The following is a 23,278-nucleotide window of genomic DNA, read 5'->3' on the forward strand; positions in this document are numbered from 1 at the left end:
ATCACTAAGGAAGAGAGGGAGAGACAGTTATGAGTTGTTCAAAGAAATGAAAATATTTAGAGGTAGCAGGACTCCTGACAGCCTCAATGTTCTGATCGTGGTGTTCGGAGAGACGTATAATTAATTCCCCCTCCTCTTCTCCCGCCTCTTAATATAATTACTGTGTCTTTATATTGAATATGATTGTGAAGATTTAGCCTGGTTTGTGCAAGGAAAATTTCTGCTTGGGTAGTTTACATTGCATGAGCTTGACATTGTTATTGTGAATATTAGGAGCTGTTCAGGGAAAATTTGAGGCGGAGAAACTGTTAACACTAAAGCAGGGTGTAAAATGGAGACTCTTTTAGTTAGTTGAATTATTTCACCCCTAAATAATGAAAATTGTTACACTCATTTTGGTTCTCACCACATAACTCCACAAAAAAAGTCCATTAATAATTCAAAATTAAATTTTTATGATCCGTACAAAATATTTATGCCCATTTCCTCAGGTCACCCACCATTGGTAAGGCTATATTTAGACTCTCCTCTAAAAGACACTGATGAAGTGTCTCGAACTCACAGAGAGGTGTGGGTGAATTGGGAGAGTTCAGAATTGGTGCATTTCTTCGTCATATTTGTTGATGGTCTGATCTCTATTTCTGTGTCTCTATCTGTGGCCCAAGTGAGATTAATCGACTGGACCTGGGTCTGGTTGTGGAGGTGTGGAGTAAAGGACTCATCTGGGACACCTTGATAGGAACAGCATGGATCCCGCTTAACACCATCCGCCAATCAGATGAGGTAAGTGAGTACCACCTGCCAATAGGAATAAAGAGAAATACACCCCCGACATTCACACATCTCAGCTGTCTATCTGATGAGGCATGTAAGTGCCACTCCCACCTTGTTTCACACAAGACGTTAAGACCATCTGAGTCATGCCCGGAGCCGAGGTGGGTGGGGAGTGCAGTGCAAATGGTGAGAATGACGAAAGCATTGCCTGAATTGCTTCCAACTGGACACTTCTGGAATTAACTTTACTTATCCTAGGCCATCCAAGATCTAGATGAGTTTGTTTCTTCATCACAGCAGATTTGGAGAAATTTAACATTACGTCCTTGGCCAGTGGATCCTCTGTAGCAAATGGGTGCCGTCAGAATGAGTCCAAATAGCTGATAAAAACATCACAATGCAGCGAAAAGCTTAACTTCAAGGCATTGATTCTGGCTAAAATGTGAAAACCCATCTATAATGTTTTTTTCAGTGGAAAAGTTGTATTATCTGAATCAGGAGAGAAAAATGCACAATTCAAGTACCGTTTGCAAACGAAAGCAGTTCAAAACACTATCAGTGAATTTTAATGTTAGAGGACAAGGGATTTTCATCAGAAAAAAAGTGTTATTATGGGTAGTGGGCTGGTATTCAGCCTAGAGATGTGTTGGCGGCCACTCACGTTTTCTGCAAAAAATATAAAAATGTAGTTGAATTAGTTGTGCCCCTCATGACTGTGAAACAAATACAGTCAAAGTCCACTTGTTGAAAAGAGATCGCTTCTGACTTGAAACTTCTAAACCCCCCCCCCTCCCACCCCCAAACCATTTGTGACGCTGGACCATAAAACCATATCTTAAGTCACGGGGGTATAATTGTAGCAGTGGCCAAAAATACATTGTATGGGGCAAAATAATCGATTTTTCTTTTATGCCAAAAATCATTAGGATATTAAACAAAGATCATGTTCCATGAAGATATTTTGTAAGTTTCCCACCATAAATGTATCAAAACATAATTTTTGATTAGTAATATGCATCGCTAAGAACTTCATTTGGACAACTTTAAAGGTGATTTTCTCAAAAAAATTTTTTTTTTTTTTTGCACCCTCAGATTCCAGATTTTCAAATAATTGTATCTCGGCCAAATATTGTCCTCCTAACAAACCATACATCAATGAAAAGCTTATTTATTATGATGTATAAATCTCAATTGACCCTTATGACTGGTTTGTGGTCCTTGGGTCACATTTGTGTGTTTTATTTGCTGCAGTACCTTCATGCTCTCTCCACACTGTATCTCTGAGTCAGAGTTGGCATGACTCCTTACAGGTCTCTCTGTCTCTCTTTCTTTAGGAGGGGCCTGGAGAATGGACCTCACTGGATTCTGAGGTTCTGATGAAGGAAGATGAGATATATGGCACTAAAAACCCCACTCTTCACCAAGTGCTGCTGGACACACGCTTTGAGCTCCCTTTTGGTAGTCCACATATAATAGAACAGAATATGGCTTTTTTAATTTTATTTTTATATTTACTTTTTTTACATGCTTTTCTCAGACCTCTTAGAACAGATTCTAAGCAGTTCCTTTAACTGCCACATATACAGTGGCCACAAAACTAAATTCATACATTTTTAACTGACTTAAGTACTTTTTAGAGCCACTGTATGATATAAAAAATCTAAATGAAGTAGGAGATGTAAATGGAGAACATCTGAGGAAAAAAGGGAGGAAGCAAGCAAAGGGTGCTGATGTATTTGTGATGTTGCTGCAGTAACCTCTGTGTCTCATGCCATATTAAACACTGTGAATACAGAATTGAGTGCTGTGTGGCCAGAAACACTGGAAGGGAGGAGCAAGAGATGCATTGGAACAGTGGAAGCTGGAGTTTTATCTAAAGATATCTATAGACTTTCTTTTCCCCTCATTTCTGTATTATTTGTTTGCTTGTGCAGATATCCCAGACGACGAGGCCCAGTACTGGACTAGAAAGCTGGAGCGCATCAACTCTATGAGGATACATGATGAGGTACAGACTGTGTGTTTAATATATGAATATGTACAGTAGAAGTAACATGGTAATTTGATGGGACTGGACAAGAGTTACCACTATTCAGATTTTTTTTTTTTTTTATTATGCATTTTTTAGATTGGGATTATGGTGAATTTCATATGAAATATGATATTAAGATATATATATATATTTTTTTGTATTTGGGTTATTTTTTCTTCATGTCCAATAAATAGAAGTTTATAATGTTTTTTGGGTTCATTGTCAGCTATTGCCTGAAAAAATAAAAAATAAATCTCAGAACCTTTTCTTATGTATGTGTATGTGTTTGTATATGTATAGGTATGTATGTATTGTATGTTGATTTGGAGCAGGTATTTGGTATTTTGCTCTCATCAATATTGCATTAGTACTCCAAAAAAAGGAATTCTGCAGTTTAGAAGAATGATCTTCTACCGCCTTCTGCTGTGAGCACTGAGCTATTGCAAGGGCCTTACAGTTATACAGTACTGCCAAAAGACCACTAAGATGTGCTGGAGGGCTGAGATTAGTGCACAAGGACATCACTTCTGATTAGTTGTGTATAATTCCTAGCTAACATGGTTTATTTTTATTTTAGCCAATGTAATAAATAAGTAAAGTAAATAAATATGTTTAAGTAAGTCTCTATATTAGACTTTTTGATTCACCTTGTTTATGAAAACACAGGTATTGTTAGCTGATGGCTTTTGAGCTTTTTGTTCATTTCCCTTGTTTTTTTATTTATTTATTTTTTATAGTATTCACTGCAAGATGAAGCACAGAGAAGACAGCTGCCCCCTGTGCCCTCCCAGTGCTGTAAGTATACTGTTTTCAGCCCTTACTGTGGGGTAAAAATGAAATTGTTATGAGTCCCCTGTAAGCCAGTAGATGGCAGTAGTTTATAGCTGTTGTAATGCATTTTGCCCTGATGATTATGGCATTCAGACTTTTTTGTTCTGTTTGTTGTATTAATATTGCAAGTGTCAAGATTTACTTTTGCTTAAAAGGATAGTACACTCAACAAATGAAGATTCTGTCTTCATTTACCTTTATGTTTACTTAAACCTTTATTACTTTCTTTTTTTACTTGGAACGTAAAAAACAATGTTAGACAGAATAACACCATGATAGTCAATATTTACTTTCATTGTATGGAATAATAAATGTATTCTGTGAATTTACTTTCTTGTTCCATGGAAAAGAAATGTCTTACAGATTTGTAACTAATTGCTGAATATTCATTTTTGGTGACCAACCAAACCGTGAAGTAATTTACTGAAATATTTGATATAATTTTGTAACAAAAAAATACAGAAGCAGATTTATGAGTAACACTTACAATTAGATTGTATTAGTTAATGTCAATGCATTGACTAACAAATGTACTGCTCGTTTTCAGTGTTAAAGTATTAATGGATCTTTCTTAAAGGGGACATTGGATGTCCATTTCTCACAAGTTGTTATGAGACATTAGGGTCTTCATGAAAAGAGTTTTGTTTCATTATAAGTTCTTGCTCACTAATGTAGGTATTTAATGTTATCAAATGGAATCTTATTGTAAAGCGTTATCATTATATCTATCTTCTGCTGTTTAACTTTCTCCACACCACTAGGCAATTGGACATACTTTGGATGGAATGATCAGCAGAGTATGTACTTCATGTGTGTTGTAACTAATCATCATTTCACTTCCTTTCTTCTTTCTTTCCATTATCTTTTATTATTTACAGAGAGAGTAAATAAGGTTCGGTTGGAGGCACTTGATATGGAAAATGTTATTTACATTACACAAAGTCGCAAACAGATTCTTAAAGAGTGATTAAGTAAAATATCTAGGATTTATTAGTAATATACCAGAACGTAAGACACCAAGATGTCTAATGTGCAGTACCAGTCTCATGTGTTTGAACATACTACACTGAATTTATGTTTGCCTACTTAAATGTCATACTACACTTTTCGCTCCATTGACTTCCATTCATATACATGCAAATGTGGGAGAGTGGAAAAGCAAGCTCATGCGAAGAAGTTGTGACTAACAGCAGATCAAAATGTCAAGGCATGACCTTGTAGCTGAAATAAAAGAACAGAAATGTAAAACTGCAGCATTGGAGGAATGTGAATTAGATTGTATGGTTTTACATTTTGGATTTATTATTATTTGTTATGTGTTGAATTTATGTTTTATTGAAAGATGTCATGACCATTGCATTTTTTTATGCTCAAAGTCTAGTCTGACCGCAGCTTTAAATCTTTCGATAATGCTTATATTCTTAAAATTAATTCTAATTGTGCCATATGGTTTTCATTTCAAAACTAACATTTTTTTTTTTTATGACAGCATTTTTATTTATTTTCATTGGTAACTTTACTACTATTTTATAATTTGGAAAATACTAATAATAACAAATGTGTTTATGTATCCAAGCTACTGACTAATAGTGTATATAAAACAAGATGAAGTTTAGTGCATATATAAATTTTTCACTGTTCTCCCTCCTTTCCCATTTTGGTTATTCTTCGTTCCTTCATTATGCATATATTTGTGCTTCATGCTTTTATTTGTTGTGCATGTGATTTGTATTTAGAAATGTGTAATTGATAAATAACATCTCCATTAACTTTTTTGACACCATAAGTTTAGCTTAAATCTTAAAAACATGCAGTCACATTTGATTTTTTTCCCCCACCATTTTTAGAATTTACATTTAGCTTCTATGCAGTGTTGTGACAGAACCTTTTAAAAGTAAAAATATCATTAGTATGAAGTTTTATGAAATAATGCCTTTTGTTTAGAATAATTTATGCTGGAGTATAGCATATACCACAATTATCACTGCTTTAGCATCGTCACTGGAGTCTCTGCAATCATGTTATTTAATTAATTTAAAGTCTTAGGTAAAGTCCTCCCTGACCGCACTTTACTTACTTCTGTATTTGATTGTGCTGTAGCTTTTGATGACCATGATAGCACTGTGGAAGACAGGGACAGTGATTACCGCAGTGAGACAAACAGCAAGCCTCCACGATACCACACCACAGCTCAACCCAATTCCTCAGTACATCAGTACCCTATTGGCCGAAGATTACACAATCAGGCATTGTCAAAAGAGTCTAGAACAGACTCTATCCAGAGCTATGACTTGGATTATAGAGAAGGAAAGGAACAGAGGTATGTTCGAGGTAACACTTGATTACACAAATACATGTACAGCTTGGTACATAATTTTGAAATAAAGCATTACCCACCCATTATCTAAAAATCCTTAAAAAACATTATTATTTAAAGTATTACATTTATTTGAAGCAACCCTAAATAAGATACTATGACTTATTTTCAGATAATGTCTTGAATATACTTGTATTTTGTCTTTCTGCACTTCTGCACAAACTTGTTCTTGTTTAAAGTTTGCAATAAAAACAAGGGCAGTGTGCAAAAATCTGCCAGTGCAGTAAGGCAAAATGCATATACTCAAGATATGATCTATGAATAATATCTAAGAGTTGTTAAAACTAAATTTTAAGAATTACAACTATTAAGAACTATTAAGCCTGTATTAAGAATTTTTTTTTCAACCAGTTTAGCTCCAAAAATGTTCCGTTTTAGTAGTTTCATACATTCTCATCTTTCTGTCTTTGTTTGTTTTTATCCATCTATATATTTTGATTTAAGATTTTGTTAATTTCTCCTTTTCATTCTTCTCCTCATCCATGCTTTTGGCACTTTCACTTTATGCACACCAGATTTTCAAGTGGTACAGATGATGTCAGAATGATTCCAGTGGACTCAGGTATGGGAGTTGAAGACTGGGAGACCAAATACAAAATTAATGATAACATACTGGATGATTACCTGGAACCAGAACAGAAAACGTGGGATGACGATGATGACACCAAGAGTGAAATTTATAGAATCGTGAGCAGCCCGGATGACTCCAAAGGGAGTCGGTTTTACCAGACAGTAGAGTGTGATGCAGTGTCCCCGGAGGAGGCTGAGGAGTATGATCCATTAGGAAATCCCATCAGGAGAGCAGCCACAAGCAGCAGTGAAGTCTGTTTGGTCAGTAAGGAAGCTAAAAACTTTGAGGATGAAATTTCCCCTCCTGAGACTTCCATCATTCCTTCAGTTAGGCAACTTCGCAGGACAAACCAAGCACCGTATACAGAGGGGCTGTTGTACAAAACCAGGATGTGGGCCAAGAACTCATTTGAAGACACCCTTGAGAACTACACAATTTATTGTGAGGAAGAGGAAGCCAGGATGAGAGCAAGAAGTGAATATGGGTCTGCAGGATCTGATGAAATGCAATTCTCTCTTGGGTCTGAAGAGGAGCTAGATGATATGGCGTTTGTAGAAGAGGATGCACAGTACGAATATGACAGTTACTACAGTAATGCAAGAAATATTTCCTCTTATGATGAATGGTCACAAGGCTGTTATGAACAACCGAGTAGCATGGGGATTGATTGCACAATGGGCCCAGATGAAATATTGTCACCTGTGCAGAAGCCAGATAAGGAGTATCATGATACAATGGATGAACTTCAGAATTTAGTTGACTCTGTGTCAGAATATCTGGCTGGAAGAGAGGAGGAAATGAGTAAATATGAATCAATGCAAAAATCTGTCACTAAAACAGAAACCGAGAGTGAAGAAAAGAAAACTGAGGGTGAACCAGCTGAGCTGAAAGAGGAAAATGCTGTGGAACAAGGTATTGCAGGTGTTAAAAATGCCATGAGCTCTTTGTTTAACTCCATCACAAATACTAAACCAGCAGCTGAAAATACAGAATCAACAGAAACTTCAACAAAAACTCCATCTCCAGTTCCTCCCCAGTCAGAGTCTGGTATTTCAAAGCTGTTCTCTTTCATACCTAAATCAACTAGTGGTCCAACTCCTGTCGCTGTTGTACCACCTGCTAATCAGGAAACTAATGCAGACAAGAAGTTCTCTTTGCAGTCACTGTTGCCATTTCAGTCCCCAGAGGTCAGTCGACCAGCTAGTGCAACATCAGAGACTGATGCTACAAACATTGCTGATTCAAGTGGCTCTCAAACTCAGGATTCCACTCCAAGTCAGACACAAACAGTGGTCGATTCAGTGCTAGGAAGATTGAGCCCTTTCAGGCTTTTTGGAGACAAATCTAGTGCTGAAACTGTTTCACAATCAAATATAACTCAGGCAAACACAGAGTCTAAAGAAGTATCAATGGAGAAATCCAAAAGTTTGTCTTTAGAGGGATCTGGCACACAGCCTGAGCACCAGTCCTCATGTGGGGGATCAGGAAGTGGCTCAGTAGAGCTTTTACCTGAAACAGAATCTTCTGGCGAATTACCTGATTCCATGCCCAGAGGGGCTACACCCAAGCTAGTAGAGAGTCAAACTGAAGCAAAGCCTGCCACTCAAACACCTGCAGAAGACACCGGATTCTTTAGCCCCTTTAAGAAGTCATTGAACTCACTGATATCAAACAATGCTCCTGACGATAAGCCAGCTGAGGTCCCCTCGATGTTTTCTATTTTTAAACCAGCAGAGGCTCCAGAATCTGAGGATGTGTCTGGTACTTTTGCCAGTAAATTAAAGCTCCCTTTCTTTTCCTCAGATGCTCCAGTCAATACTCAGGCACCTAAACAAGAAGGTGGTATGCTGTCTGGATTTCTAAAACTAACAACAGGTGAGGATCCCAATACTTCTAGACCTGGAGGACTCCAAGCTGGTACTAAATCACCACTGTCCAGTCGTTCTGCACTGCTTGAAAGTGTTTCCAAAGGAAATGCAGATACTGGCTGGTTCTCCAATCTGTTCAAAGCAAGCTCAACTGAACCACCAAAGCCACAGACTGGAACACCAGCCTCATCAAAGCCAACAGTAACCACAGAGAACATTCCAACTGTTGTTGTGAATCCTGAAAAACCAGCCAATGTCGAAGAAGCTTCTGCAGATATAGTTGCAGAAGAAGATGCTGCAACAGAATGTCATACAGATCAAGTTGACCGAAATGAAAACGCATCTAAACTTCAAGATGGATCCAATACCAAGCCAGATGACCAATGCCATTCAAAGATTCAGGTGCAACCAAAGACACAAAATGATACACAGGCACAACCTCAGTCTCAGGGCTTGCTAGCCGGTCTTTTATCTGGCAACAACAAGCCCCAAGCAAGTTCTGGTCCACCTCCACAGGGTGGATTAATCTCAGGGTTACTTTCCTCTGTTACTGGTTCCCAAAACCCAAGCCAGGTTCAACCAGGGGCTGCATCTGCTCAGTCAGGAGGGCTGTTATCTGGAATATTGAAAATGGCTGCTCCTGAAATTTTAACCACAAACCAATCAACAGGCCCACAACAGCAACAACCCTCCAATGAAGGAAACTCCTTTCAAGAATCACCTGCAACTGCTCAAAGCCACAGCCAGCCACAGCAGAGCACTGGAATTTTCTCTGGGTTATTGAAATTGGCCAGTGATACAGTTTCAAGCCCCCAAACAGCACCTGCCCAGTCAGCACCAAATCCTGAAAATCAAAATGTCCCAAAGCAAGGAACATTGGAGGGTGCACCCAATGAGCCCTCTCAAGGAGCTTCACCTCAGCCTCAGTCGGGAGGCTTCTTATCTGGACTTTTGAAGTTGGCTGCCCCTGAGACTGTCCCAGCATCTGGAGAGGTATCCCAGCCTCAGCAACAGCTTGCATCACAACAGAACAGTAATCAACAACCAAGTCAACAACAATCAGACACAAAGAATCAACCGCTGCCATCTCAGCCACCACCAATTGAACCACCTCCAAGTCAAACAGGAGGACTTTTTGGGGGGCTCCTCAAATTAACAGAGAGTGCTCTTGCAGGGTCACAACAGCCAAGTGGTTCTGGCAGTCAGCCTCATCAACAGCAATCCAGCAAACCAAATGCACAGTCACAGCCACCACCTGCTACAGCAAGTGGAATGTTTTCAGGATTTTTGAACAAGCTAACAGCCCCAGAGAGTGTCCCTCAACAGCCACATCCTCGAAATAGTAACCTGACCTCACAACAGAGCCCTAAACCCCCTGAACAACCACTATCTTCCCAGACAGGTGGCTTCCTTTCTGGCCTGTTTGGTATGAGTGCATCAGATGGTAATAATGCCAAAGACCCAGCTCCCCAGAATCTTCCACAGCAGGAGGCCCCTTGTTCTGGTCAACCAAATGCACAGCAAAGTAACAGACAAAACTTGCGAAGACAAAATCAAGTTCCACCTCAGCCGGTACCTCAAAGTGGACCGAGTGGAATGCTTTCTGGGTTGCTTAATAAGATTGCAGACACCACCACTGCACCACCCCAGGCACAAACCACACAGCAAACCAGTAGATCTGATCCAAATGAAAGTGCCCCCCAGCAATCTTCTAGCCAACAGGGTGGGTTCTTTTCTGGGCTTTTTTCAACCAACCAGACACCAACACAATCACAACAAGGACCTCCTGGATCCAGTCAACTGCACCAGGGAAACAGGCAGCCTTTACAAAGACAGAATCCGATTTCATCTCATACACCATCAACCCCTGAACCATCACAAGGGGGTCTGCTTTCAGGCCTTTTCAACAAACTTGCATCAGCAGATACTCCAGTTCAGTCATCAACATCTGGAGTTCAGCATAACCAACAAAGAAGTAGGCCAGATGCATCAGGACAGAGTCAAACATCTACCCAACAGCCACCACCTTCAAACCAGTCGGGTGGACTTCTTTCTGGCCTTTTGAAGATGGGTTCAGAAGCTGCAGCCCCAAAATCACCTTCTGTAGGACAGCAGCCACATCCTGCCTCTGGAAGCCAGATGCAAGGTCCACAACGTCAATGTCAGACTGTGTCACAAGAAACAACACAACAGCAAAGTCAGTCTGGTGGTCTGTTTTCTAGCATTTTCAAAATGGCCACCTCGGATGAATCTGTGCAACAACATGCACAGTCAAGCAATCAGCAAGCAAATACATCTGTTCAAAGTGCCAACAATCAGCAAAATGGGTCTAGTGGTATCATCTCTGGATTTTTGAACAAACTTACTACAACAGCTGAAGTAACAATAGCAAAAAGTGAAGCTTCCCCTGATGAGAAACCAAAACAGCAGCAACAAGACCATTCTGGAATTAAACCTAGTCAAGGACGTCCACAGATTCAGAGAGCCAAACCAGTTGAACTTATGTCCTCTGAAGATGGAGGTGCAGAAAAAGATCAAAAAGTTTCAGCACAAAAAGGTTTTTTGTCCGGACTATTTAGCAGTGCCTCAGATGAAGACACTTCATCCAAACTTCCTTCTCAAATCAAAGAACTGCCAAAAAGTAGTTCTAATAGTGGTGCAGGTATGCTTTCTGGAATTTTTAAATCTGGAGCTAATGAAAATGATACTTCAGCACAAAGTAAGGACTCCGAGAAGGGCTTCCTTGATCGACTAATGTCTAAGCAGAGTAAAGACTCCACTACTTCAGTTACCAACAGCACTGGTTCAGAGTTGAACAATTTAGTGAGTGAAGCTTCTCAACAACCTGCTAACCTGCATCCTGCAGTGAAGTCCACCCAACAGTACATGGAGGAGATCCATAGACTCTTATATGGCACGTCTATTAATTATGGCTACCAAGATCTACTGTATACATTTGCTGTGCATGGTGCGATTCCCCCAGAACTGTATGAACATCAGTGTCTCATAGAAGCTCTTCTTTGGCAGCAACTGAATGATTATGCTCTTTCAGAGATGCTAGCAACACAAGTTCCAGACTGTTATTCTGCAAATCAAATAGAAATGCCATTATCCTCTGAACCTGTTGTAGAAACATCTGAATGGCGGAACTTGAAAAACATTGATCCTAGTCAATTCCATATACCCTCACATCCTTGGCAGGATGTTGTCAACCTGCCATTTCAAAGTAGTCTTCCACTAGCAAATGGAGAGGATGTTATTGTGTTTGACATGAGTAGCACAAACAAGAAACCCTGGGAAGGCTGTGACAATTTAAATGGCTTCAGTGATAAAAGAACCAAAAAGACTTGGATGGAGAAAACCACTGCCATAAATCTCTCAACAGAAGTACCAGCAAAAAAATATTCGTGCCAGTCAATGTCAGACTTTAGTAGCAAAAATGACTCAAAAATGACCCCAAAATCACATTTAGATTTAAAATTTGACTCAGGATTCTTCAGACGACTCACTGAAAAAAAGGGGCCATTGGATTTGACTCCAGGTGCAGTTGACCTCAGTAGCTCTGTAACTGCCAGTGAAAATATAGAGGATGACATGTTTTTTGAAGATTCTGAGTGGTACCAGCAGTGGCTGTCCTTGTTGGAGCAGGGAATTTGGTGGCCGGCTGAGGCAGGAGATTGTGGCTATTACGTTTACATGGATGAAGAATATATATACACTCTTTTGACTGATAGGGCTGGTAAGCACCTTTACGCATGTGCTACCCCAGAGGAGAGCCGTGTTTTAGAACAAATCACTGAAAATATTTCAAGTATTCTGCATAAAAAAGACAAACCAAAGATGACACTTTGTGGATTTAAAATACCTCTGTTCAACGAAGATGAAGTTCTGTGGATACCAGGAAAAAAACATTGTGACTCACAGCTCCTAAATGCTCCCGTTAATTTGTCTTCAGCTCTTCAGAAAGGAAACAGGATTATGAACATGAATCTTGAGCGGTTCTCCCAAATGTTTCAGGACTCCATAAATGCGCAGACAGAGCAACCTGTTGACTTCAGCATGTACAATCTCAAAAAAGTAAAAATGGGTTCACAAGAGCCAAGTATAATTTTTACAGAGGAGCAACCTCAAGCAGCTGACCTCTCTAGGAAAGCAAAGAACCCATGTCACGGAGGACCATACTGGATAAATCAGGGTATTAAAGACCTTTTTCCTGAAGTATCTGTGCACCAATTCTCTTCTCCAGTTACTTTTACTTCATCAGTGGGCTATAGAGAACATCCCTCAACTATAAAATCTTCAGTTCCTGAAATCAGGATAGGATATGTAGATGATAAGCCTGTTGACCAGAAAACTCAAAGCAGGCAAACTTTCAGTCCAATTGTTTCACCAAATGTAAACTTTGTTGAAAAGACAACTACTGCACCACAAACAGCTAAAAGCACAGCATTGACAGGATCTACAGTTACACCACAACCTCAGGCCACTTCTAGAAAACCTTCTGATCTACTGAATGGCAATGGAACGCCACCTACATCAACTAGGAAACTTCCTGTAACACCAGCAAATTCAAAAAAACAGGGTGGGTTTACACAGCAGAGTGCAACCATTACACCACGAGTATTACCTAATCCACCAACCTCAGAACAAGTCACAACAAGTATTTCTTCTAAGCCTTCTGCTGCATCTCAGAAACACAAACTGGCAAGACAGCCATCACAGTCAACACAGTCTCCTTCATCAGAGAAAGCATCAAATTTTGATAGCTCTAAGACTGAAGAAGTTCCCTTGAAGCCAAAACCTTCCACAGTGATGTCAAATCAAAAACTATCATTGCCACCACCACAGAATTTACTTTTTAACAAGCCTCAAATGCCAGTAGACACTCTTTTTTGTATTAAACCTGTGGATTTCTCTGGAACCTTGAGCAAAAAAGACAAAGGTAATAATGAGAAAACTCCAACAGATACTGATGCTCAAAGGTCTATTCAGGATATCATTGACTTTACCACAACAAAACTAAAAGTTAAAAAGCAGAATGAAGAGACTTTTCACATGGGTGAGACAGCTGCTGTTGATCTTACTGTTGAGTTAAATGAGGAAGTGAAAGAATTAAATGTCACATTTCCAGCTCTAGAGGTCAGAAATCTTTCCATGACAATGTCTGATGTGCCTCTGGGAACTGTTTCTGCTCCAGCCTCTCCGAGAAGAAGACCACAGTACTTTCCTCCAGACAGTGGAATTCCCATAAAAAAAGACGTCTGTGGCAATAAAGCACCGATATCACCAAAACAAAAACCCCAGCTTGCAAGACGAGCCTCAGATCAGGTGTCCCAGGCAAGCAGTATTCAAGTAATCCCTGAGAGAGTCCTGGTGGATTCACCCTTAAAGGTAGCATCAAAGTCGGCCTCAACACCAGTTAAACTTAATCGCATTGAAGGAGGCCCAATTAAGCAAATTTCCAAACCCAGCCATGTACCGACTGCCATACATCATGCACTATCACCTCATATATGTCCTGAGATAAAGAAAAGCCCAGCATTGCACATATCTGCTCAAAATAAACAAATTGGCCTCACAAGGCAGACTTCATTTGCTAGTGAATCTATGAGAATGAGTCACATGACTGGACAGTCATATAATGAGAACACTGCTCCAGCTAATTCAGTCAAAGCAACACTGGATATGACTTTAAAGACAGCCAATAAGCATATGGAGACGGTGATCACTGAGACTTCAGCAACTGAAGCAGTACCCCTTGTAAGAAGCAGACGGGCATCGGTCACTGAAATGAATACAGATTCTTTTGGTTTGCCTTTGCTTGTAGAGCCATCAGCACCAGAGATTAATTTTATCCTACAAAGGCATCAATCATTACCCCGGCTCTTATGTAGCGAATCCACGTTTTTCCAGGAAGGTCCTGTTTTACGCAGCCAAAACCATATTTGCAACAGAACTGCAGGTTTGCCAGTGCATCCTTCTCATTATCATCAAAAAGCAACTGCTCCAGCAAATGCAATAAAAGCTACATTAGATATGTCCGCTAAATCAACTACTAATTCAAGTGTGGTTACTGAGGCAATTCAAAAGGAAGCACTGCCACTTGTGAGAGCGAGATCAACATCAATCTCAGATTGCAATGAAAAGCTTGTCGGATTGCCTTTGCTTATTGAGCCGTCAGTGCAAGAAAAAACTCTTATCCCACAAAGGCGTCAATCGTTACCACATCTCTCTTCTAATGACTCCAAGTTTTTCCAAGAAGACCCTGTTTTACCCAGCCAAAATCATCGTCCTTATAACAGAACTGCAAGCTTGCCAGTGCAACTTGCTCGTTGTCATCAAATAGCAACTGCTCCAGCAAATGCGATTAAAGCTACATTAGATATGTCTGCAAAATCAACAGCTAGTTCAGGCGTGGTAACTGAGGTGGTTCAAAAGGAAGCTTTGCCACTTGTGAGAGCAAGATCAACATCAATCTCAGATGCCAATGAGGAGGTTGTTGGTATGTCTTTGATTGTGGACCCTCCAACACAACAGAGGAAAAATCTTTTCATGAGTTGTGAATCACAATCGAATGTTAGACAAAGTGATTCTTTACAACATGTGGATGTGAAAACATCCCAGTTAAATCCACCCTTAAGCCGACAAACACCTAGTTGGCAAGCAGCTTCTGCTCCAGCCAGTGCAGTTAAAACAATTGTGGATATGTCTCCAAAGCCGATTGAAAAAATCAAAGAGGAAAAGCAAGAATTATCTCCAATGCCATTGATGAAAAGAAAAACATCTGCTACTGTGATTGCCACAGGGACATCTGCTGGTTTGCCTTTAATTGTAACACCCTCTAATTCCCAAGAAAATCTTATGTCAGAGTCCTCATTTCCAACACAAGTGCAGGAAACACTGAAAGAAAAGAAAAGTGGTACATTAAGCCAGCATTCCCTTGAAGTCAGAAGCATCTCTGCTAAAGTGGGTTGCTTTCAAAGCAAGGGTCCTACATTACAAATAACATGGCAATCATCTGTTTTAGGACAGCCTGACAGAATACCCTCAGCACCAGCTAATACAATCAAGGACATAGTTGACATGTCTCCAAAACTCTTGTCAGATCCAACAGAGGTTTGTGGAGAAGTTTTGACTGAAGCTGGTGTGCTGTCACTTGTAAAGACAAGACCAGCCACTGATGCTGAAGTATTAAAAGAGCTAGCTGGTGTACCTTTACTGGTCAATCCTCCTTTGCTTCCTAAACTAGTTCGTGGGCAAAGCAAATTGCCTGATAAAATGTCATCTTTCTCTTTGAAATCAACTATAGCTCAAGGAACAAAAGGACCTTCGGCTCCAGCTAACACGATTAAATCCACTATTGATATGTCTGTGGGCCGATCAACCTCTATGGTGTCTGAGGGATCAGCAGGAGAAATGCTTCCAAGTGGAGAAATGTCTCTTGTCAAAGATAAAACAGCCATCAACAAATATTCAAGAAAAGACTCAATAGGAATGCCATTAATAGTTGATTCTTTTTCAAGTTCTGAACAGGTCTCTCAAAAAACATCACCTTTTATATCAATACTAGAGGAAAAAGCTAATCCACACCGAATGCAATTATTGAATGGACATCATACTACAGAACCTTTGTTGCGCCAGCAAATCTCTACCCATCACCAAAATGGAATCTTCTCAATCTCAAAGACACAAACTGTAGAATCTCAGCCCTCCAGCAAACCGATAGACTTCTCTGTAATTGTTTCACCTAGAAAGCACAGCTGCTCCTCTGTTCTGCAAAATGGACATCCTGTGGATTTTACTAGAAGTGAAGAAGAGAAATCAAGGATTGGAAGCAGATATCCAAAAAATGGTAGTAGCACTTTTAAGAAATCCTATGTTGGGGCTGTTGACCTGACTGCTGGCATAATGATTGACGTGAATAGAAACAAAAGTGGTGATGATGTCAAAGATCTTTCATCTCCAAGGACTACTAGCATATCTACTCAGAACACCTCAACATGTACAGCAGTTATATATGCCACCACAACAAATAAGAAAGATTCTTATCAACAGTCAGGAAATGAGGACATATTGGCCCCCCAATCAAATTATGTAGCTAAACCTCAAGCATCATACCCATCTTTTCAGTCAAGTGTGCCTACACAAATGGCAGATATATCAGATCAGATGAAAAGTCATTTGCACAGAGCTGATTTCCATTTCTCTAAAACTTCTGTACAACTAAAGAAAGAACAAAGTGAACCTGCTGAATCAATAAACACACATCTTTTGAATAAGGAGCTTCCATTTGCAAGCGACACAAGTGTTGATCCACATGGCGCTAATCTCTCTAAACAAATCAGTAATTCATCTAAAATGGTGACCTTCAGTGACCTGCCCCCAATATCTATGCCTCACATAAATTTCTCTGAGCATACAACTTATCAGCAAGTAGCTCAAAGATCTGTCATCAGTAGACAGGTGGTAACACACCAGTCAATTCCCTTGGCTTCAACTCAGAATGAAGGGACTGAACCATTTTTTACTTCTGCTGCTGCTGCTTCAACTATAGTCTCAAGACCCAAAGGTATTATCAAACAATCAACAGTGGAAAGCTTTGGAGAAGATTGCACCTCTCACAGTGGGACAGCTACTTTCATCGGAAAGCCTTTAGCATTAAACAATACACTTGTTCAAACCTCAGTTGTTCCAGTTATATCAGTTCAAGATGTATCCATACCTGACCATGGTTTGTCACCTAATATTGTGTCTACTGCTGCAAACCTGCCAGTGTCAACTTCTGCCATTGTACTAGAATCAGTAGTTGTTGTACCCACAAGTACAACAAACTCTCAAGTTTCCATGGCATGTTCAAGACCACTTTCAACAAGTCCTGCTGTCACAACAAGTGTTATTGATAGTCGTGAAGTCTCAAATTCAAGCCCAGCCACAAAGAGGTCAGTCAAAGGTTTGATATCATTGTTCGATGGAGCAAGCTCACAGCCAGCAATAGCTATCTCACAAAGAAGTGATAAAATGATACCGTCAATTGTCAAACAGTCACAAAATGTTTGTGTTGAGTTTAACCAAGAAATGACAACATCTCCAAACCGGACCGTGATAAAAACAGCAGACATGACAGTGATCAGTGGAACCATAACATCTACTGTTAAAGCACATGCATCATCATCCTTCGTTGATCCACCCACAGTGCAGATTCCAAGTCCAGCAAGTGATACACCACCTTCTGTAATAAGACCACCCGTTGAACTTAATGAAGTTTCACCAGTTACAGCTCAAGTTTTTCCCACAGACCAGCCTTTAACAAGAAGTGCACTCATACAAAATAACAAAACAACCGTTCCTCAGACTGAGGCATCTGCTCAAAGTTTGGCTCCAACATTTAGTGGCACAATTTCTGAGCCAATGAATGTTTGTGTTATTCCAGCAGAGACACAGTCTCAAGAAAATATTTCTGGAAGCATTCCCTTTCCTGAAGTTTCAGTCACAAGTGATAAATCCACAAGCCCTGCTACATCTTCCTCTGTGTCTACAGTTACTCCCTTAACACTTCAAACACAATTGAAAGAGATACCATTTATGGTTATATCTTGCAACCAGACTGATGTAGGCCAACCAAATGAAATGTCAACTCAACATCATTCTGCTACAGTCAGTGAATGTGATGCCCAGCATATGTCAGTTCAAGCCACTTCACAGTTCTCTGTACCTCAAACAGTAGCAGTGTCTCCGTTTGTTTCAACACAAGATACTCTGATGGACCGTATTAGTCAGTTAGATGTTACTCCCCAGCAGCTTGTTTTGTCTGAGATGATGTCAATTGAAGAGACACCATCTTTCATTCAAGTTTCTCCCACTGAGCTAGAGGGACGATCATTAATAATTTCTGTATTGGGCCCAAGAAAGATGCTTATACCTCACATCATGATTTCAGAGGCTAGCAGTCCTGAAGACTGTCCTAGTGAGGAAGATACCATGACAGATGAACCTGATACAATAGAGAAAGATGATCCTATCATTGACAAGACTCCTCTGGAAAGCATGGATGGTTCTCAAGACAATTTATCTATCAAGGTTGTGGAATCTCAAGAAACTTACAATCAGAGCATAAAAATTAATCTCTCTAATATAGTGGCATCCCCAGAGGCTCTAACAGAGGTTTCAGAGATTAAACATGATAACTCTATTGATGTACTTACCAATTCTGATGTATTTTCAGCACCATTAATACCAAGCACCGTTGAACAAAATGAGAGTATCTGCCCTGAGGCCAGCTCTTCTGAAAAAACCTATCCTGATGATGATTACAAGAAGGGTGGCTATGTGTCTAATCTGGAAGATGGTGCAAACACAGAATCAACAATATGTAAAGAGAAAATAAAAGATCATGAGGTATCCTCTAAAGTAATGTCTGACAAATTGAGTATCATTTCTGGACCAGTGTCTTCAGAAACAGAAAATGTACCATCAGAAGACACCCTAAAAGCCTCTAAAGTAATGTCTGAAGAACTGAGTATCACTTCTGGATCAGTGTCCTCAAGAACAGAAAACGTACCATCAGAAGACACCCTAAAATCCTCTAAAGTAATGTCTGAAGAACTGAGTATCACTTCTGGATCAGTGTCCTCAAGAACAGAAAAGGTACCATCAGAAGACACCCTAAAATCCTCTAAAGTAATGTCTGAAGAACTGAGTATCACTTCTGGATCAGTGTCCTCAAGAACTGAAAAAGTACCATCAGAAGACACCCTAAAAACCTTTAAAGTAATGTCTGATGAACTGAGTATCACTTCTGGGCCAGTGTCATCAGGAGCAGAAAAAGTAGACACTCTAAAAACCTCCATATCCGAATCTGAACCAAGTACAGAGGAAGTGGAAAATGCAAAATCACGTGAAGAGGCAACACCCACCAGCACTGAACCAGTTTCGTCTTCCACAGATGTTGAAGAGCAATCTGGCAAAGGCATATTCTCACTTTTTGGCACTTCATCTTCGGGTCAAACTCAGCCTAAGAGTGGACAGTCCATACTAGGAGGGATACTCCCTGGGTCCTCATCCTCTAAAGAAATGCCAGGTACAGGATTATTCTCAATGTTTGGAAGTTCTGCTCCTCAAGAAACCCAAACACCATCTGCACCTAAAGAGCCACCTGGAAAGGGCTTATTTTCTATATTTGGGGGATCTGTTGCTCAGTCACAACCTGGCCAGCAAGGTTCACCTATGTCTGGCCCAAAGGATCTGCCTGTAGGACCAAGACTACCACACATGCCTACTCCAAGGATGGCTCCAGGACCTGGACCAAGAGGACCACCAGGACATGTTCCAAGAACTACATCGGGACCTGCACCAAGGGGTCCAACTCCAAGAGGGCCCGCTTCCAAAGAACCACTGGGCAAAGGACTATTTTCTGTGTTCGGTGGGTCTTCTCAGCCGACAGCACCAACAGGGGGAACTGCTGCAAAAACACCTGGGTCTGGATCCTCAATACTTGGAGGTATTTTGCCTGGTTCTGGGGTCAAGGAAAACAATGGCCCTGGTTTATTTTCCATGTTTGGTGGAGGTAGTTCTCAATCCCAAGCACCAGGTGATGCTGCTGCAGCTGAATCTACAAATAAGGAATCAACCGGAAAAGGATTGTTTTCCATGTTTGGTGGGCCAAGTCCAACGGTAAGCTCTGAACCAGAAAGTCTCTTTAAAGTTTCTTCTGTGTTCTCATCAGATAAAACAAAATCTACTGGATTCAGCCTCATGTCTTTTATGGATGATAAGAAATCTGATTCAAAACCTGCAGATGCATCCACTGTAAGGGCGGATTCTCTCACATTCTCTCACTCTCACAATATAACACCCCCACCTTTAACTGATGCAATTACAGATGAACATACATCAGTTGAGGCTAAAGAAGAGGTTCCTGCAGAGATAACCTTTGAACCTCCTGGAAAGAAGGATGAGAAACTGAGTGATGAAAAGAAGGAAGAGTCTGGGAATGATACACGGAGGACTGATGAAATGCACCTCGCCATAAATGATAATACAAAGTCTGAAATGGTGACACTAATTAAAGAGACTGAAGAGGTTGCACCTCTGTCAGAGAAACAAGCTGAAAAGGAAGAAACTTCAACGGTTGACAAAGTACATGAGGAACAGACCATTAATGAGAAAGTTAATGAGGAGCTGGACATGAAAAATTACAAAGAAACTATAGCCACTAGTTCAGAGAAAACTGATTATGTGACACCAATAAACGAGACTGAAGAGATTGTACCTTTGGCTGAGGAGCAGTCTAAAAATGAAGACATTTCTGTTGTTGACAAAATGTATGAGAAACAAACCAATAATGAGCAACTTAAAAATGAGGAACTGGATATGGAAAATGACAAAGAAACTGTAGCCACTGGTCCAGAATCTGACAAAGATTTAAACCAACTTGTGCATGAAAAATCATCCGAGCAAGAGAGAGTTTTAGAGCCTTTTGAGCTTGAGAAACCAACAGAGGTCTCATTAGAATCTGAGAAAACTGTAGAGCCTGAAAAATCATCTGAATCACGAGACCCAGTGCAGAAAAACTCTGAATCAGAAGAATGTGTGGAACTGGAAAACTCTCAGGAAACTAACAAACCTCTGGATTCTGGGAAACCATCAGAAAATGAGAAAAATCTCTCTAAAGGAACAGGGGAAGTTGATGCTGTACAAATAGCAGACAAAATTTCAGCTGAATCTGAAAAAGGCATTGCATTGACAATTTCTGACAGCCAGCAAGCAGACCTTAAGGAAAAACCAGATGAAATCCCAAAGTTACAAGAATGTGACAAAACGTTAATAGTAGCAACCACACAACCATCTTTAGATCCACAGTTGATTTCTTCTGTTCAGCAGCAGCAACAGCCCAAACCAGACACTATTGTACCTCAGCCAGGAAAAGTGGGTTTTCCTGCTCAGCCAAGACCGAGAATGGCAGGAGCTTTTTGTCAGCCCAGACCCGGAATGCCTGGACCAAGAGGACCTAGACCTGCCATTAATCAACCAAGACCAAGAATGCCCGGATCTCAAAGACCCCCAGAGCCTTCTGGATTTTCTGGGTTTATGTCAATGTTTTCTGGCCCAAGTGCTCCTAGCAAGCCAGCAACTTCTAGTTTCTTCTCAGTGCCACAGACCTCTTTCTTCAAGTCATCACCACCTTCTGCTCCAGCACAACCACAACAGCAGAAGAGCTCATTTTTTAATCTTCCAACCAGCATGCCAACGGACTCCCTCACAGGTGATCTGTTTGGATTGTTTAAAGGTACAGAAGTAGTAAAATCAGATGAAACCAAGCTGTCAGAGAAAGGTCATGATGAAACACAAGACTCTAAAGAGCAAGTGAGCCTCGCTGCTAGTAAATCAAGTGCAGTCTCTGAACCTGAGTCAACTTTGGCAAGCACTGAATTAGTAAATGAAGACAAACAACTGAAGCAAGATGATTCAGAATCATTAAAGCTTGTTGAGGAGCAAGAGGTCAAATCTCCAGATGAAACAAGCAAGGAAATCACTGAGACATCTGAAACTATTCACACACAGACATCTGAATCGGGTTTACCCTCAAAGGTACCACCAGGAGACAAAGAAACCCCACCATCAACACCCAAAGCAGTAGATGAAGATAAACTACCAACCTCACCACCTTCGAAAGGTATCTTTGGTGGTTTGATGTCTGGTGCAGCCGAGACAGCCAAACCTTTCAGCTCTTTTTTTGGCTCTTCCACTCCTGCCCCTTCAGTCAGCACCAACCCTTCACGGCCACAAGCAGAGAGCAGTGGTCTGTTTTCCGGTTTAAAAGGTTTATCTGTTGGTCTCTTTCAAGAAGAGAAGTCAGCTTCTACAACGGAAGAGACAATGTCTTCAATGTTTGGAAGGAAAATAGGCTTCCCATGGCAAAGTTCACCCCCTCAGACCCCTCCTGCCAACCAGTCTAAACACCCAGACTTGAATCCTGAAGAAAATGATGAACCAGAGGCTGATAAATTGTCACTTGAATCAGAGGTCACAGGAAGTGCAGATCCCAGTGATACAGAAGGACCAAGTGACAACTCTTCACATAAGCAGCCAAGCTTTGACGCAAGTCCAGAGAGTCCGACAGCATTTAAACAAGGGGCTTCCCATCTGGAAGTAGAACATGTAGACAAATCCCAAATTTCCCAAGATTGCATAGACAAGAACAAGGACCCTCCTGATACAGATTCCAGTGCAGAAAAGCCATCAGAGAGCCTTCAACAGCAAACCTTTGATAAAAGGCTAGTAAAATCATAATAAATGGTTATTCTTAGTCCATTTATTATGATTTGTTGTGAATGTTACCCTCCATCTTTCCAAGATATTATTTTTTTTATTAATTATTATTCATTTTATTATTTATTCCTGTTTTTGATCATTTTATTTTGGTTTCTTACAGTATGTCAAGACAATACATAAACCAGATAACATTGCAAGAACATTGTTTGCTCCTTTAATTAAGAATCATTTAAAGAACCACTTTCTCCTTTAAAATGTGCTTAAATTTCAAACATTAGAATTCACTGCTACTAATTAATTTAATTTTTTTTTATATTTATCTTTCTTATCTAGTATTCTAATACATTAAAATTAGCACTTTCCCAGTACGTTTATTCAACCTTTTCCCTAAGATTCTTCATACTGCATTGCTGTAATGACCTAATTGACTTATTACCCAAACAGATTTTATTTAGTTTGAGACTTTGTTTTGGCAGTGACTCCCACTTGTTTATTCAGTTTCTTAAAAAATACCACATTGAGCCTATCAGTCTTAAACCTGTGAGGTTGTTCTA

General features: G+C 40.2%; 1 protein-coding gene across 1 annotated transcript in view; it reads left to right on the top strand.

The window, feature by feature from the left end:
- LOC109051339 overlaps positions 1-23,278 on the top strand; it is a 92,627-nt gene that overhangs the window by 15,816 nt on the left and 53,533 nt on the right. The window contains 7 exon segments of the mRNA XM_042723588.1: positions 666-783; positions 2,109-2,232; positions 2,709-2,782; positions 3,544-3,601; positions 4,399-4,434; positions 5,738-5,957; positions 6,530-22,726. Coding sequence (XP_042579522.1) covers positions 666-783; positions 2,109-2,232; positions 2,709-2,782; positions 3,544-3,601; positions 4,399-4,434; positions 5,738-5,957; positions 6,530-22,726 — 16,827 coding nt within the window.

Source organism: Cyprinus carpio, chromosome B5, assembly GCF_018340385.1.
Source record: "Cyprinus carpio isolate SPL01 chromosome B5, ASM1834038v1, whole genome shotgun sequence".
Taxonomy (NCBI): Eukaryota; Metazoa; Chordata; class Actinopteri; order Cypriniformes; family Cyprinidae; genus Cyprinus; species Cyprinus carpio.